Genomic DNA, 16,665 nt, shown 5'->3' with positions numbered 1-16,665 from the left:
TTCTGTATTACACACCCACTGAACATTTTGGGTGGAGAAGCTCCAAGGTCAAGCTCGTTTCTTTAAAAATATTTCCATTTCTAGGCTGTATACAGAATAGAAGGCAAAATGTCACAATTCCTCATCCTCCGTAGCCTTTTATTATTTCTGTTGCAACAAGTTTCTCAGAACCCATCTGTTTTATTGTGAGAGGTATTTTAAGTGGTAAAATTTGCTGTCTCCCTCCCATTGCAGATCAGGATTTTGCTTAAGTTGCCAATTCTCCCTTCCCTGTACAGACACATATTGCCTGCTTTCTTGCCCATTGCAAGGCTGAGGCACATGCCCATGCTGTCCCTACTAAGCCCTTTCAACCTCAGTTTGAATGTTTTTTTTTGTTGTTGTTGTTTTTTTTTTTTTTTTTTTTTTTAGCATTTTTAGAACATTTCTAATTTTAAACTATGAATGTTCAAATCCAGGGAGCTCGATTCACATGCCTAATGTCAAGTTTCTCAGCATGTAACTTTGCTATTTCTGCCAATGCTTTTACTTGATGCTTAAGGGATTTTTAACACAAGCAGGAGTGAAGCAGAAGCCACAAGGCAACATAAAACGAATTCTGCATGTGTCCATAGCTGGTGTGCATGCCAGTCATGCTTTGAAGAGCCACAGCTCTTGCTGTTCACAGAGGCTTGAAGCTGGCTGCCTAGAGGTCACCAGCGGGTTAGTGACCTGTAGCTCAGGTCCATTCATCTGGACCAGGCAGACTTCACATGACTCCTTCCGTCAGCTGTGCCTTGAAGGTGTTGGGTTTGCTTACCCATGGATGGGACAGTTCTAAGGCCCACACCCAGTTAAAAAGTTTACAGATAGGTGCCTCCCACCCAGGCATCTACTGTTTGTTTCCTTCACTGTAAATGCTTACAGAATCTTATTTCCCACAAGCAGAAGTTGTCCTGTGTGCATTAACTTCTCCAGAGCCAAAGATTCAGAATCAAGGCATGCTCTTGCAGAAACAACCCTGTTAACTATTTATTCTGCTAAGACATAAGTTGAATCAGCAATGGCTGTTCAGATATGGAAGAACATTGTGTTTCTACTGATCAAGTTACTTTCTCACAGCAGCTTGTCTTCCACAAGGCGACCTGACTCAAAGATGTTTGTACATGCGATCAGATGACTCAAGAGAAAGCGTCAACACAGCATTTGGCATTGTTTGGTGTGAGTGCCTCCAGGGAGGAGAAGGATGAAGCCAGACACGTGATGCTGATAAGAATTTCTTTTTATGTTATTCCAATAAAAAATACATTCATACAGAAATATAACAATCTTGCAAAAAACAATTTCAAATAAAATCTTGTAAAACAAAATCTTTACAAAAATCTTACAAAGAGATTCTTTAGATAACAGGGTGCTTCAAAAACAAAAAAAAGAAATTTCACTAATAGAAACTTTTTCTTCTTAAATTTCAAGCAAAAATGTTTTTTTATTTTTTATTTTTTATTTTTCAGCTTGATTGAGGCTCAGTTATCACCTGAACAAAATGTACTTGCTTGTTAAGAAAATTACAGGCATTTGACATATGGCACACAGCCCCACCCCATCCACACAAGTCTGATGGTATTTCACAATTGAGACAAGCCAGTGCAAGTTTAATGGTTTTTGTTTGGGGTAATTTTTTTTCTTTTGTTTACTTTCCTGCTTTTCAGAGGTATGGCTAAGCCAAGGACAATGCAAATAAGGAATTAAAACAAAACAAAACTCAACTCTAAATAGAAATCCACTTTCTGGAAATACTAGTTTTGGGGGGAGGAGGGGGGAAAGTGCATTTTCAGGCAATTTAAAGTAAAAATGAAATGAGAATGATTTAAGCCTGCATGTTCCATAGAACCAGATCACTGGCACATACTTTTTCCTAAACCACTTATCTATATACATTTCCAGGAAAGATATACCAAAGTATTAGCATAGTAAGCAAGACCAATAATAAATAGAAAAAGAAACAGATCACGTGTTTCATTGCATCAACTGTAGTGAGCTGGTTTAAAAAACAAAACAAAACAAAACAAAAAACAACTGCTTTTGGACAGACTATTTCTATTCTAGGAAAAAACAGTCTTCATTTTAGCTGAACTATGCAAAATTAGAGCTCAACCACCACAACGACTAGCTCACTCACGAGTCCTTCCATAAGCTGGAAGGCCAAAATATGAGTGTACTTCATCTGCACACAGCTAATATTCTTTTAGCATGCCAATATTCAGTTCATATCATTCTTAAATGGCCACAGATACGCTATTCCAGACAACCTAATAACTACAAAACACAGTCAGCAGTCTGAGAAGGACTGAATGCCAACAAAGCCTTTAGCACACCATTAAGCTAAAGGTAAAGCCTCTAAAAACGCTAGATTTTAATAACTGTATCTCTCATTTCTTTGTCTCCTTAATGACCATATTTTGGGGGGGAATATTTTGATGGGCTGTGGCATTTTCTAGCTATGCATTCTAAATTTTTTTTCCTTTTAAAAAAAATATTTATATATTATCTATATATATACACACATACACAGACTGTACACACAAATATACATACACAATTATTCTTCTGCCCACTTTTAAAAAAAAAAGTAATATAGTTTCTTTCTGTATGACCAACAGATAGCTAGATATATAGATGTGAAACTTGTGCCTTTTAAGCAAATACATCTTTTAATACTTCTGTATCTTTAATATGTATGAAAATTCAACATATTAAGTACAGTTGGGGTGTGTATATACACAGTTGTGCAAGGTCAATATAAAAAGTCTCAAGGTGGCAGAACTGGTCAGGTATTCAATTGGCATATGCATTATACTGTAACACAGTCAAATTGTCTAAGTTAAACAAATACTGTACTGACATGAATGACTTTTCTCTATATTTGTCTTTGTGAAGGAGGACCCTGGAAGTAACCTTTTTTTTTTCCCCTCATATTATACATTTGATACAGTACAATGCCAGGTGAAAAGAGAGCCTTAATAAAGCATGCATCACCCATACCCCTGTATAAGACCCCCTACAAGAGAAGGTCACTTGCATAAGGCACCATTATTAAGGTCAACAGTGCATTAACAGCTAGAAAACCAGAAGTTAGTCCTCAAGGCATAAATAAGAGAAAAATTAGCTGCATGAGAAAAATCAGTTTCTAACCAATAGTGGTTTTATCCACCCAACAGAAAAAATTATTCATGTTCCATACATTATGTAACATTAGACCAATTGTATTTTAGCTGCTCTTAACTGGAATCAAAACTGCAGTCCTGATTAAAGAATGGAAAAGCATATAGTTCCCCAGAACCATGCAATAACTTTTGTATTATACTGAAAAGTTATAGTTGTGTTACATTTGTAAATACACAGCTTATACAATGGATTACAAATGAGCTCTGTAGCAAGTAAAACAAGCTACTTGACACATTGCACGTTTAATAGCTGCACCAGACACCTAAAGCTCCTCTCACACAGGAACGGGGAGGTCCCCATCTCCATTCTGGCATCCTGACTCTTTAATTCCCCTTTCCCCTCTCTGTTTTCCCTCTAAAAAGGTGCAGACAGCCCTCCCCCCATCCCTTGGAAATGATTGGTGGTCGTCCCATCTCACGAGATATTCCTCACATACAAGACATTCAGACTTTTTTTTTTTTCTCTTACAGTTATAAAACAACCACAAGAAAAAAAATGTGCCTCAGCATACAATCGTCAATAGATCCTCATAGCATACAGTCGCCCAATCATTAACATTCTCAGTGCACATGCTCACGGCAAAGGCTTAGGAGCCACTCAGAAGGTTAGATACCAGTGTATGAGTCCAGGAAACCCCAAACATCACGCACCATGGTTGCTATGCCGTTTCTTACATGACTTATTAGCCCTCAAAAGACCTTCAAGGAAGTGAGGTCCTGGAGGCAACTGGGTAGGGTGCAAAATGGCATGCTTTGGCTGGAACACGCATCCCTCTGCTCAAGGCTCTTCAACCTTGACGCCTCTTAGCCCACAGGATTCACCTCTTGACCTGTTCAGAGGTGTCTCTTCATGTGAAGGGCCAGGTGGTCAGACCTGGAAAAACACCTGCAAGGGAAGAATTGGAGTATTAGCCTGGGGTTGCACCACTGTATTCTGAGACCCCATATTATGGGTCCCATATTATGTGGGTGCCCCATCCCTGAAGGTATTCAATGCCAGGGCGAATGGGGCACTAGGCAACATGATCTAGAGGGTGGCAACACTGCCCACAGCAGGAGGTGAGAACTAGATGATCTTAAATGTCCCTTCCAATCCAACCCATTCTATGATTCTGTGATCCCTGGGTACATGGGAACACTCACAGTGTCCCCAGGCACCCAGACACTCTACAGGTACTGACAGGTAACACAAGGGATTTCTCAACAGTAATGTGCCCCATTGGGCTACAAGCTATATCCAGATTACTTTTTCCTCCACTATCAAGATACAATAATTTTGTAAACATACTAGACACAGTTGTGTCCACCAAGAGATTCCTTCACAAGTTAATCTCAAGAAAGGCAGCTTGGGTTCACTTTCTACCAAATGTTAAAAATAACTATTTCTAAAGGTGCATTTCAGTCACATACCTGTCACAGTGACTACATTTAAAAGGCTTGGCACCAGTGTGCTTTCTGAAGTGTCTGGTTAATTCATCACTTCTTGCGAAACGCCACTCACACCCTTCCCATGAACATCTGTAAGGCTTTTCCCCTACAAAGAAAGCAGATTACACATTAGTCATGACTTCATTCAAACAGAGATCAGTGCTATCCCATTCATTTTCTATGTAAACCTCCTCCACCCCCTAAAGACAGACAATTCTATTTAACATATCTGAATGCCTCAGATGCAAAGAAAGCAAAATTCATCCACCTGATTCCTTCCTAACTCTCTTGCTGAGACAGCACATCAACTGATCTCATTCTTATTGAAAAAAGCGATTTAACAGGTTCACTTGAGACAAAGAAATGCAACCTTCTGTTCATCTGTAATAGCACCCTGACTCCCAAACAGGTAGCAGGGACCTCAAAGGTGATTACAGACAGCACAGCAAGGCTCCCAAATGTAATTAGGCTACTGTATTGCATCAAAGCTCTCTGTCACACACTCAGCTCCATAACATGCAACCTCCTTCTGCTGAGCCACATTTTCCTGGAAGAGCTTGCATGTCACTTTGAGCATTGCTATTTCAGCATTTGAGAAATGCCACTTCCATTCACAGGAATGCTCTCAGCCACACAACACCAGGACAAGAGCTCTGCAATACCTCTGAAGCTGGCAGCTATTTGTGTCTGCTCAGCCACCGTGGTTTCATTGGAAGATGTTTCTTCCCCTCAAAATAAACTCATTTTATCAGACTTCTGCTTGACAACGGGAACATCCAAGTTTGCTCAGACTTCCCATAAAAGCCACAAAGTGCTGAGCTCATGAGTCAAAACAGGATCTGTTCCTTGAATTCTCTTTCCAAGTCATGGAGAAAAATACTGCATAGGTCTTTGCACTGGCACATCAAGAACACCAGGCCAGTTCCTTGCAGTAAGCAATGACTGCTAAGCCAAGGCATAGCCCTACACATCTAACAGCTGTCACAGAACAATGCTGAATATTAATATTCAAAAAGCAAACCAGCACACTACTTCAACTCTGAAATATTCTAAAGGCCCTGAAGAATCTACCTTCCTTGCTTTCTTTCCCAGTAACATGCAGGACTGTTTCTGTTTCCAGTTCTGACTCCACAACAATACAATGCTGTTACTCAGTATTTTGGGATGAAATTATACAGTCAGTCATATATTTGCAAGTCCAATTAGGAAGATACGTTCAAAGAACTACAACAGACTGTGGCTTTCCAAGATTTTTTCAGACATGACAGCACACCAAACTGTTAAATTATTTACAACTAGAGCTGCAATTAATAAACTCAAGACCTTCAGATGCCTGGTTGAATAGACCCAATGTAGAGTAGACCATGAAGACAGGTTAGTATGCTACTTTGTGATCTGTCCAACTTTTGGATAGGCTGTTCCTCTTTTTTATTTATTTTTATTATTATTATTATTATTTTGCAAGAAAGTTTCATCTCCCTTTGCTTTAGTAGTAAATGTGCACAAGGTCTAGTGTTTATTTTGGCCAGTGGCTCTTGAAGGCCGCACAGGTCTGTAGCTTTTCAAACACTACCCAGTTAACCAAGCTGTTCCTATTTGCTATAACAGTGGACTCGTCGACAGCCAAATGCCTTGGTTTTGGCTGGCTGATGAAGGGAATGAGGAAGTGATGTCGTCTGTTCTAGTAAGCCTCTAGCACTATTACATCATCTCTCCAAACCTGGGCTCCCACCCAGCGCTTGTGTAAGGCTGTGAAACCCCCATCATCAGGGGTATTCCCTGCAGGACTTGCCAACTCTTAGCGAGCGTTCGGTTACTAACCTGTATGAGTGCGCTGATGTGCTTTCAGATGTGAACTTTTGGTGTAAACTTTCCTGCAACCGTTAAAATGACACCTGTGAACACGCCTTCTGCCATCTGGCGAGGTGTCCCCATTGGCGGGTGTACCTTTTTCTGCAGTCTTTCCAGCGGTACCGGTACGAATTTTCCCCGGTGAATGCAACTCACCCGGCGTACAATTCCATAACTGGGAAGAAGGCTCCTTGCTCAGCTCAGGAGACGATGGGGGAGTGGAAGTAACAGATGAACATAAGTTTCCTGAATTGGTCAAAACGTCACTTATAGGGTCAGAGGTAAACTTGGTGGTGGGCGAGAGCTCCTCAGAGCTGTCTGAAGATTCGCTGCTCACATCCGAATTCAAACTATTGGTCTCTAAGTTCTGACTGGTAGGGCTGTCCTCCTTTGGGACACACGCAGTCTTCAGTTCAGATTCCTCCTTTTTCTCACGTGCTAGAATAATTTTGGTCCAGAGATCCTCTTGGTTATCAAATTTGATTTCAGATGCAGACACATAGCAAGGTTCGCTTTGAAGATACCGTTCCAGCTCCAAACACGTCTACGTGAAAGAAAAGGGTAAAAATGGGCGAAGTTAGAAGCTTGCTTAAAAATAAAACCAGTTGTATTTTACACTTCAAAAAGCATATAGGAATGTAGCGCATTCGATGTGAGGTTTCTAGGTTCAAAACAAATTACAGGCTCCTCCAGTCGTAACTAGGTGACTGCCACGATGAAAAGAAATCGGTTCTAGAGACCTGGGAAGGAGTTCAAACGCACAGCTGAAGGTGCAAGTCAGCTTTAGTTTTCAAAATAGCATTCTAATGAGTCACTCAAATTATCTTCGCTCTCATCATAAATCCATGTTTTTAGGAGGCTGACATTGAAAAGGACCATAGAGAACCACAACAAACAGTCACCCTGCGCTCTCACTCCCTGTCTAATGTCAAGTTGTTTGCATCCCTCTTGCACAAACACAAGCCTGTGAGAACCCAAGTGAACACAATGTGCTGAAACCCCAACGCCCTGTCAGAAAACAAAGCCCTGTTTCAGCATGGCTGCAGAGCTGCTGTCTGTCCTGTGAGGACATCAGTGGAGCAGCAGACATCCTCCCATTTCCTGTGCATGAGAACACAGCACGCCCGACTTTCAAAGAATGTCACTTCCAAGCATACTGGCATGCACACCACATTGCTCACACTGCTCCGTGCATGGCTGGAGAAGCACAGGGAACTTCAACAACAGAAGTGAGAAAAAGTTCCAGAACAAAAATGTCCTATTCTATACGATGCAAAACGGGAAATTACTCCGAGGTCCTGCTGGGAGTCCCACAATGAACAAGAACTTTATCTACTGGCCAAGAGTACAACTGCATGAGTCATCGCTCTCTTTCTTTCACGCAATGCCAAAGGAGACTTCCTTATAAAATCCTGTCCAGCTGCCAAGAAAAGTCCTCTGTTCAAACATACATGCAACAGTACATGGAAAGCTTCCCCCCCTTCCTCCCCCCCAGCTGCATTCCCCTCTGCTCCATGAAACGAAACAAAACAAAAAACAAAACCACCCTAAATGGGTAAAGCTGTGGCTTTCAGTTGCAGCCCACCTCGCTGACTTTCTAGCTGTTTTCAGAAGAGAACAAAAAGGGTACGAACTGTTATGGCAACAAGCTGATGTTTGGGGATTTTTCTTTCCACTATAGGAAATGATCCATACGGAAGCATTACACACAAAAAAAGACACACCAAGTTTCCATACCAAACTCTACTTATTTTAGCAAGATCATCACGGTAGCAAAACCTGATCCCAAATGCCATACATTCCCTTCACAGCCCCTTCCCATCTGTCTACGGGAGCACTGCTTTACTAAACTGGGCCACATGTCGTGGCCAGGCCAGGAGTGTGGACAAAAAAAGGGAAAAATAGAAACAAACAACACAAAAACAAGCCCAGCGCTGCACACATTATTCATGTGTTTGCCTATAATTGGTTTGCAACACACACTGAAAACAAAAAGGGTTTCTAGAGGGATGACACAATAGTGTATTGATTTTCCAGGAAAATGGGAGGAAATGCATTTATTAAGACCTTGTTAAAGTTTAATATTCCGGGCTAATTTGAATTCCTCATTAGGTAGATTAGTAATGGGGGCCGGAGCGAAGCTCTCTCCGAGTTTAAATGCCTCTGAAGGCTACTGGGAAAGAGGGCTGGCCCTGCGCCAAGAGCCCGAATGCCTGAAGGAAACTACTTAGCTCCATTTCAATCACGTACTATGGAGCTGCCTCTCTGAAAGGGGAAGGGGGGAGGGATAAAAAAGAAAGGAAGAAAAAAAAAAACAAAAAACCACATAGGATTGCATACAATTAGCATTGCATACAATTAGTAGGCATGTGAAGGTTTGTTACACTTTGCATTTCGGTCTTCTCAGGAATTGGAAGGTTGTGAGGTTGTGGCAGATTTTGGGCTCGGTACCCTGGACCGGGGTACGACAGCGGAGTGCACCGCCTTGCTTGGATCTGATTACGGCACAAAGGGGGAAAAAAATAATAAAGAAAGCAACCCAACGAAATATGTCCATTAAAGGGAAGGAGCCTCCGTTCTTCCTCCTTTCCGACCGAGGCAATCAGCACTGTCATATGACTGACAACTCTGCGCAGCTCTCCGTGCTGGGAAACGGCTACACTGTGTATATATAAATATGTGTATGCATACATTGTATATATACTTGTATACATACATATATACATTGCATATATGTGTTTATATGCTGTGTATATACATACATATGAAATAATACATACAGATGTGCACGTACACCGCTGTAAGCTTTTCCCATCGTCGTCAGAAACAATCAATAATAAAATGACAAGAACAGAACGCGGCCGGTTCGGACGGGCCCGTGCCGACCCCCAGCCCCGCAGCACAGCCCCGCACAGCGCAACGGCGGGGCTCGGAGCGGCGGTGGAAGGACGGAGCCCGGGGATGCGCCGCTCCGTGCGGCCGCCGCGGGACTCTCCGCCCGAAAAAGCGCCGTCTGATTGCAAAGCGAGACACCTGCTTCCCAGCACCTCTGTACCTTCGTGCTTAATTCTGCCCCAACTCGCTGCTGACACTTGGGTTTGTTTCCTTTTTTTTTTTTTTTTTCCTCCTTTTTTTTTTTTTTTTTTTTTTTAAATCCGCTCATCCTTTAATACGGCTTTAAGAGAAAAAAAGAAAACCGACAACAACAACAAAAACAACACCGACATCCTGCTTTACCTGTTGCCAATATTCCTCCAGGGACGGCAAGGCCGAGAAGTAGCCCGTGTCGTGCACAATCTGCAGTTCCTGGAAGATGCTGCACATGGGGAGCACATCCATGTCTCAAGTTGCAACAACAAAGTCCGTGCTGGCGGCCGCGGACACGGACAGCTGCCTCCTGTGTGCGGGGCTCGAGGGGTGTGTGCGGGGGGTGTCAGCCCTCTGCTTTCAGTCTCCAAGCCCCCCCCCTTCCTCCAGAGAAGAAAAAAAATTGTATATATGGATATATACAAATAGATAGAAATTAATTCCTTGGCGAGCTTAGGGAGGAAAAAAGACCCGAAGTTTCATGCAAAGTTTAATTGCACAGCAAAGCAGGACGTCTCCCGAGGCGGCCGCTCTCCCCTCCCGCGGCCGGCGGCGGACACTTGCGCAGGAGCGGACTCAATATTTGCAAACACGGCGCTGGCTGCAAATGTAACCCCCTGCAAAACTTCCCTATTCAAAGCTGCGCCCGGCCGCTCCGCCGCCCCCGCCCCCGCGCCCTCCCCCGCCCCGCGTGATCCCATGACGCCGCCCGCCGGCACGGCCCAATCTCCGCCACGCACTCCGCGCCCCGCGTGCCAATGATGTCAGAGCAGCCCAATCGGCTCTCGGCAAGCATCGCGGCTCCTCCTGGCGTGACCGAGCCTGGCCGTGACGGCTCCCGCCATTGGTCCGATTCGAAATTCGCCCCCTCCTGATTGGCGAGCTCGGCTGCGGGCTATTTTTAGCAGGGTATATAAAGCAGGGAAGCGGCTGCTTTTTCTGGGAGGGAGGTGTGTGCTTGTGCCGAGAGAGTGTTCCTCGTGCGGGGGAGGGGAAGCGGCTGCGCGTGGTGCTGCCGGAGCCGAGCGGGGAGGGCGCTGCGGAGCCGCTCGGGCCGTGAGCCGGACGCTGCGCTGAGCTGAGCGGGGGGTGCGAGCGTTCGAGTGTTGGGGTGGCTTCGTGACCGGCTTCACTCTGAAGACCTTCCCCACTGGTCTTGTGAGGCGGGATCTAGATGTATTCGCAGCCATGCGGGCAGCTCTGCTGCGCCTCGTTTTGTGTGCAGGAATAAAGCCCTGTTTTTGTTGTGAGGAGACCCTCGCTTGAATGAGGATCTCCAAATAGCATCTCTGTGATAGGGACCTGCTCCAAGCTCCCAGGCTGCACCACAGGCAGCATCCTGTGGAAGTTCATCCCATTCAGCATACGCTACCACCAGAACAAATGTTTGTGTGTTGATATCGGTGTACACACATTCTTAACACAGGTCCATATCAGTGATTTGAATCTCTTTGTACAATTAAACAAGATGTGGTTGCTCACTTTCTGAAGTTATGTTCAGCTGGAGGAATAAAAGCTTCTCGTGAGCTTCTCTAATAAAAAGGCATCTAATTTTCCAGTGACGTTTCCGTCTCTTCTGTTATTTCCACTTCGCCACTTTTCCCTGCTGCTGGTTACCTACAAATGGTGACTGAGGTTCTTCTTTGGCTCTTCTGCCCGCTGTCTTATGAGAATTAGTGGTCGTAGGAGTCAAAGCATTGGAACTAAACTTTCCACTCCCCAGCCCATTAATACAGCTATTTTGTAAGCACGCAACTTACGTCCCTGCTCATCTTTTCCTCTGTCTATGTAGAAAGAACGAAAAACTGAGGTCAATAACAACGTTATTGTATGGTCACAAAAACTGATACTAAAGACCCAAACTTAAACTTAGAAAACTAAGCTCACTTAGTGTATATATGTGTGTGTGTGTGTGTATATATATATATATATATATATATATATATGTTAATTTGGATTCACGTGGCCAATCACATGAATATATTTCCAAAACTGCTTTGCTAGCCCCAGATAGTCTGGAAAGTTTGGTTCAGCTTCTTACCGAAACCATATCCTCCAAAGAAGTGTACAGGAAGAAACAAACCTCCACCAATAATAGTAATAAGACCTTCTTAAGAAAGTGAATTACGCACCTAATTTGAGCATACCTTTAGCTGTGTAAAGTGTTGTGGCCTGGGCTGCAATGTGTGTTCAAGTCATATGTAACTCAGTAATGTACCTCTGGAAATCTTTGGTGTTTGTACAACTGACCCTTTTCCTCTTTGGGTAAGCTTTTAGTTTCAGACAAAGGGGCAGTGAATGCCACTGTCTGCTATTTATTTATTTGTTTATTTTAAGCTCACCTGTTTTTAGCTGTGCTTCATTTGCCAGAGGTCTGGGCTCCTTGCAGGCTGGGTGAGGTTTAATGTGCCTTTGTGGAGTTTGAAGCATAAGGGATTCAACCCCAAGTGTGAAAGAATAGGTAAGACTGTGTAGCATGAAGAAATTTGGTGTTCTTATTAAGTGTACTTTTATCAGGAATTAAAATGAAATAGTGAGTCAGTAAAATGTGGATGTTTGAGAGACACTTGCACAGAATTAAGCTGAAGGGAGAGGTGCCAACAATGGCCAGTCTGAATGAAAGGATGGAGTATGAATAAAAAGAATTTATTCCTGTCTGTGGCGGATATTAATTATGAGGACAAATTTTAATAGGACTAAAAATGAGAGAAAATTAATTAAAAATACAATTTGATATTAATGACTTTCTTCAGCCAATGCAGTGTAGTAAAGTTTCGGATATCCATTTTATATTACTGGAATTGTTTTGAATCATGAGCCAGGGTGGAATTTACCTTGCAAACTTTAAATGAAAACATGTTCTAAGTAAAAAGAAAGGGAAAAAAGAAAACAGGCAGTCCCTTGGGACCGCAGCACTTTATTTAGATGTGCCAAGCAGGGACAGTGGCATCTTGATTTAGAGCCGAGGGCAGTTCATTGACGGTAGTGCTGAAGGGTGTCGAAGCATGTGTACAGAACAGGCAGTGCTAATGAGCAGGGAAGGAATACAGCTATTTAGCTCCTTGGATAGATTTCTTGTGACTGCCTTACAGCTGAATCAGGATGTGTGCCTCTGATTACGTGGAGGTAGTCACAGACTTACCTTCCATCGGTGTGTTTTTAACTCTGTATGATCTAAGTCATCTATAAAAGTAGCAAAAATGAGTATGCATGTGTGATATAGGATTACTCCAAATGTCAGTTGTCTGCTTGCAGAGTTCCACAATGGCTTTTAAGACTGTCCAACAGTTAAGGTAAACAACCAATTTATCCCTTTAAGGTCATTGATTTACAAATAGGTGTAGGAAAAAAAAAAAAAAAAAAAAAAAAAAAAAAAAAAAGGAAAAAAAAAAAAAAGAAAGAAAAAGAAAAAACAACCCTGTGTCCTTTATTTTTATTTTTGTTTTTGTGTTTTTGGCTCATTAATTTTTTCTTCTGTCTGAAAAGCTGTATTACCACATTAAATGCCCCCACCACTTTGTCAGGGCTGGTGGAATGTTCCTGGAAAATCTGTGAGCAGGCGTAGCTGGCGACAGACGGTGTTTTCCAGGTGGGCTGAGCTCTGTGTGAGGCAGGGGGAGCACCTGTTCTGTTGTGAGAATATTCATGCGATTTTAGAGGGCACATTAGATTGCTCCGTGCTGTACTCAGTGCTGAGAGTAAGAAGAGGAGGAAACCTCCTGAAAATGTTTCATGTGTGCCAGATGCAGGGAGGTTATGTGGAATGGACAGAAATCAATAGCTAGTGGTTTGATTAGGATAAATGGACTTTATTTGGGGGAAAAGAGAGAGAAAGTGTGTCAAGTGCCTGAAAGCATTGTCAGTTAGCAGAGAGCACTACTTAAAATGCTTTGATTCTGAGGTGGTAAGTTGCTAAATGGAAAACTAGCGTGCAATGTGATTCTAGCACAGATAAAGTAAATGCTCTTTGAGGACATATAAATAGAACAGTTATGAATAGGCAAGCAAGTGGGGTGTTTCCTGATCTGTCACCCTGGCAGTAGCAAAATTAGAGAATTACATTGCCGACCACAAGCATAAGGCAGTGAAAGCTAAAAGAGTTAAAAAGAAATAATCACAAGAATACAGTAAGTAAGCATTTTAATAAACATAACCAGAACTTGTTCAGCAGATACAGTAATGCGTTAGGCTAGATGAATTGTTTCCCTGCAAATACTGGTAAAGAATTAACTAGAATGGGGGAGAAAAAAATGCCATTAGCTAATGTGAACAGAAGGTGAACCAATGACCCACAACTAAGTAAAAAATCAAAGAGAAGTGGTTATGTTATTTTTGCTTTGTTTTGTTTTTCTCCTTTTTTCTTTTCACTCCTCATACCAAGCCCAAAGCTACATCCTGTCTGTAGTTCACCCGCTTCACAACCTTGGAGTTCATTCCTTTAAACTCTTGTGCTTATTTTATACTCCTAGTTGTGCATAAACTGTTGCTGAGAAGGTAACACTGGGAATTGGTATGTGAGCTCCATTAGCACTCAGAAGCTTTATTAGAACAAGCGATGGTGACGTACAGTCCTTTTTCAGGCATGTGGACTGCAGCACATCTTCCTCAAGTCTGTGTACCTTCACCTTGAAGGAAGGTACATTTTCTGCTCCCGTGGCGGGCACTGGAACAAAAATCTGTCAGTGCTGTAATTACTGGTGACAGTCCTTAATTCCAGGCCTATTCTCAACCAAGTTATTAGACCTATTTCCTCACATGCCAGTGCTGTCTTTCTGTTTTAAGTAGGCGTTTTTGTTTTTCTTTTTCCATTTTTTTTTTCTTCTTCTTTTCTCCCTGATGTGTAGATACTGAACATGTTTATCAAGAAAACATGACCACTTTTTTTTTTTTTTTTTTTTTTTTTTTTTTCCCTAGGTGACAGCATTAGCAAAGTGTCAGACTGAATTTCTAACAAAATCCTCAGCTGAGCAGTCCACTCAGTAGTACACAACTGTATTATTTCTAGTTATAAGTTCCATCCAGATAGATGTTTTGTGGTTTGTAATATAGCAAATATCACTTATCTGTCTTAAGTATTTAAAAGCTCTGGTACTATGTAGGGTAAATTAAAATTCCGCTTCAAAAATGTTAGCACTTCTTATTGTGTCTGAACTTTAGTATGTCTACTTCTGTAGCAGCTGTCTATAAAATCTTTGGAGTTTTAAAAGAGATGAGTTTCTAATCTTAAAAACAAATATAAAATAATAGGAAATGAATGAAAAGGGAAAAGAAAAGCACACTTTCTTTGCATAGCATGTTTAGAAAAAGATGTGGGTTTTAGGGCAAGTACTCTCATAAGAAGTAACCAATAGAAGCAAATGAGACTTGGTTGATGCCAAGCTACTGGCTGCTTTCAGAAAGTTACTGGCTACACCCTGAGGTGGAGGACCAGAACCTGCTATGATTAGTGGTGAAAAAGCAGTTTATACCAGTCATTCTGTGAAGCAGAAGACTGGAAGGCTGAAGATGGTTAGCAGTCTCCCTTGTGGCTCATGTCTGTTCAAGTATGGATTAGTACAGGTATCTAGAGTTAGATTATAACTGTGAACTTTCAAAGAAGAATGCAAATAATTATTTCTAAGCAGTGATGCCAATTAGAAGTAGGAATGGCTTGCTTGAAGTCATCGTGAAACTGTCTTTTCTGGGAATTAGTCAAGGCAAGACTAGGCAAGGAGTTATGTGGATGCCCCCGCCAAAAATGGCAGACCTTTACTAGAAGTGAACCACTTGGCCTGGGATCCTTTTTCCAGCTCATCACATCTCTGCTTTTACCATATTCTACATGTGTTATGTGGGTTGTAAGTTTTGCAAAGGGTTTCTCTTTGCATCACAGTACTCCTTTCTATGGTGCATGGGAGGAAAACAAAGCACCTAGTATGTTGCTGCAAAAATAGGGGGCTTTCCAATCAACAAGGCATGGGATGATCCTTCTGGCCCTTGTAATTTGACTTGTTCCTTCAGTGCCCTGGCATAGGATAGCAATCAAACTGTGCCTTCTTACCTTGAGAAATGGGAGCCAGTGCTTGTGCTTGGCTTTATTTTTTTACTCTCCGTTACCATTAGCTGCAAAATTAGATACTGCATCTGATATATCTGATATACACTCGGGCAAACACATTGGAGAGCAAAATGAACTGTGGCCTTTCAGCACCTTGCCCTTCTTTGGGACACAGAGAAGTAAACACAGTCGTTAAAGACTCAGCACCATTACCACATAGTGAACCTTTACTCACTGTTCCCACCTATTGTTATTTGAAAGATCCCATTTCCTGTTTTGAGTAACTGTTGCCAATGGACAGGATTCAGATCTCATTCACATGAGTGTAACTCTAGTAGCTTCAGAATATCAGTGGGGGAAAGGAAATAAAAAGCAAGGGACAGATGAAGTAATGCTGAGTTTCGACTGAAGTACTCTGGGTTCAGTTCCAGTCAGTGTCAAAACTTAGCCCATGTCATGGGAAGTTGTGAATTGTTGTGTAAGACCTGACACTAACCTATCGATATAGTCACATTATTTTCATTATTGCTATTGTGTTCTAGTCTGATGGCAGTAATGAGATGTACTCCGTAAGTATCTGAGATGAATGAGTATGTACTTATACATATATAAACACATAATGTCTAGTTAATGATTGGTTCATAGAAACTTCTTGGCTTCTCTCTATGAGACTCTATAAAGTTGTAAGAAATATATAAATGGCTGTGGAAAAAGAGAGTTTATATCTCAGCCTAGTAAGAATTAAAAAATAGCAACCTGCAAAACACAGCCCTTGCTCATGGGAGAAAGGATTTATTGTCTGAATGCTATACTGAGGAATCAGAAATACAGAGGTAATTGGAGGATCACACCCACAAAGATACCTCTCAGCTTGCAGTCACCTTTCTTTGCAGGGAAATTTATTGGAAATACAAATGCTTATAAAATGTCACAATTCTTTGGCTAGTATTATCTCTGGGTCTCAGTTCCCTAACAATACAAAGAGGATACTGCTTTCTTTCTTCAGTCTATGCCAAATGTAAGCTTTGGCCCAAAATCACAAATAGAGATTATGGCAGA

The 16,665-nt window shown here is 42.0% G+C and overlaps 1 protein-coding gene across 2 annotated transcripts; it reads right to left on the bottom strand.

Annotated features, from left to right (window-relative positions):
- Positions 1–1,244: 1,244 nt before the first annotated feature.
- Positions 1,245–10,226, bottom strand: KLF6 (KLF transcription factor 6). 2 transcript variants are annotated; one of them, XM_072328529.1, is made up of 4 exons: positions 9,720–10,226; positions 6,453–7,026; positions 4,614–4,737; positions 1,245–4,089 (listed from the first exon to the last, which is right to left on the bottom strand). In XM_072328529.1, exons 1-4 carry the CDS (start codon positions 9,819–9,821, stop codon positions 4,038–4,040), a joined length of 852 nt encoding a protein of 283 aa, XP_072184630.1. In that variant the 5' UTR covers positions 9,822–10,226; the 3' UTR covers positions 1,245–4,037. The 2 variants fall into 2 exon arrangements, with proteins under 2 accessions (XP_072184630.1, XP_072184632.1); XM_072328531.1 differs by having other exon boundaries at positions 1,251–4,089; positions 6,639–7,026; positions 9,720–10,213.
- Between the last annotated feature and the right edge of the window lie 6,439 nt (positions 10,227–16,665).

Source organism: Excalfactoria chinensis, chromosome 2, assembly GCF_039878825.1.
Source record: "Excalfactoria chinensis isolate bCotChi1 chromosome 2, bCotChi1.hap2, whole genome shotgun sequence".
Classification (NCBI taxonomy): domain Eukaryota; kingdom Metazoa; phylum Chordata; class Aves; order Galliformes; family Phasianidae; genus Excalfactoria; species Excalfactoria chinensis.
The sequence above is the reverse complement of the archived record's forward strand: the minus strand, read 5'-3'. Positions and strand labels throughout refer to the sequence as shown.

Excerpts from the sequence above, each read along its gene's own strand:
- KLF6 (XM_072328529.1), bottom strand. The coding sequence starts at position 9,821 with ATGGATGTGCTCCCCATGTGCAGCATCTTCCAGGAACTGCAGATTGTG. Across the intron at positions 7,027-9,719 it reads TGGAGGAATATTGGCAACAG|ACGTGTTTGGAGCTGGAACG; the intron begins GTAAAGCAGGAT and ends TCTTTCACGTAG. Across the intron at positions 4,090-4,613 it reads AAATGTAGTCACTGTGACAG|GTGTTTTTCCAGGTCTGACC; the intron begins GTATGTGACTGA and ends CTTCCCTTGCAG.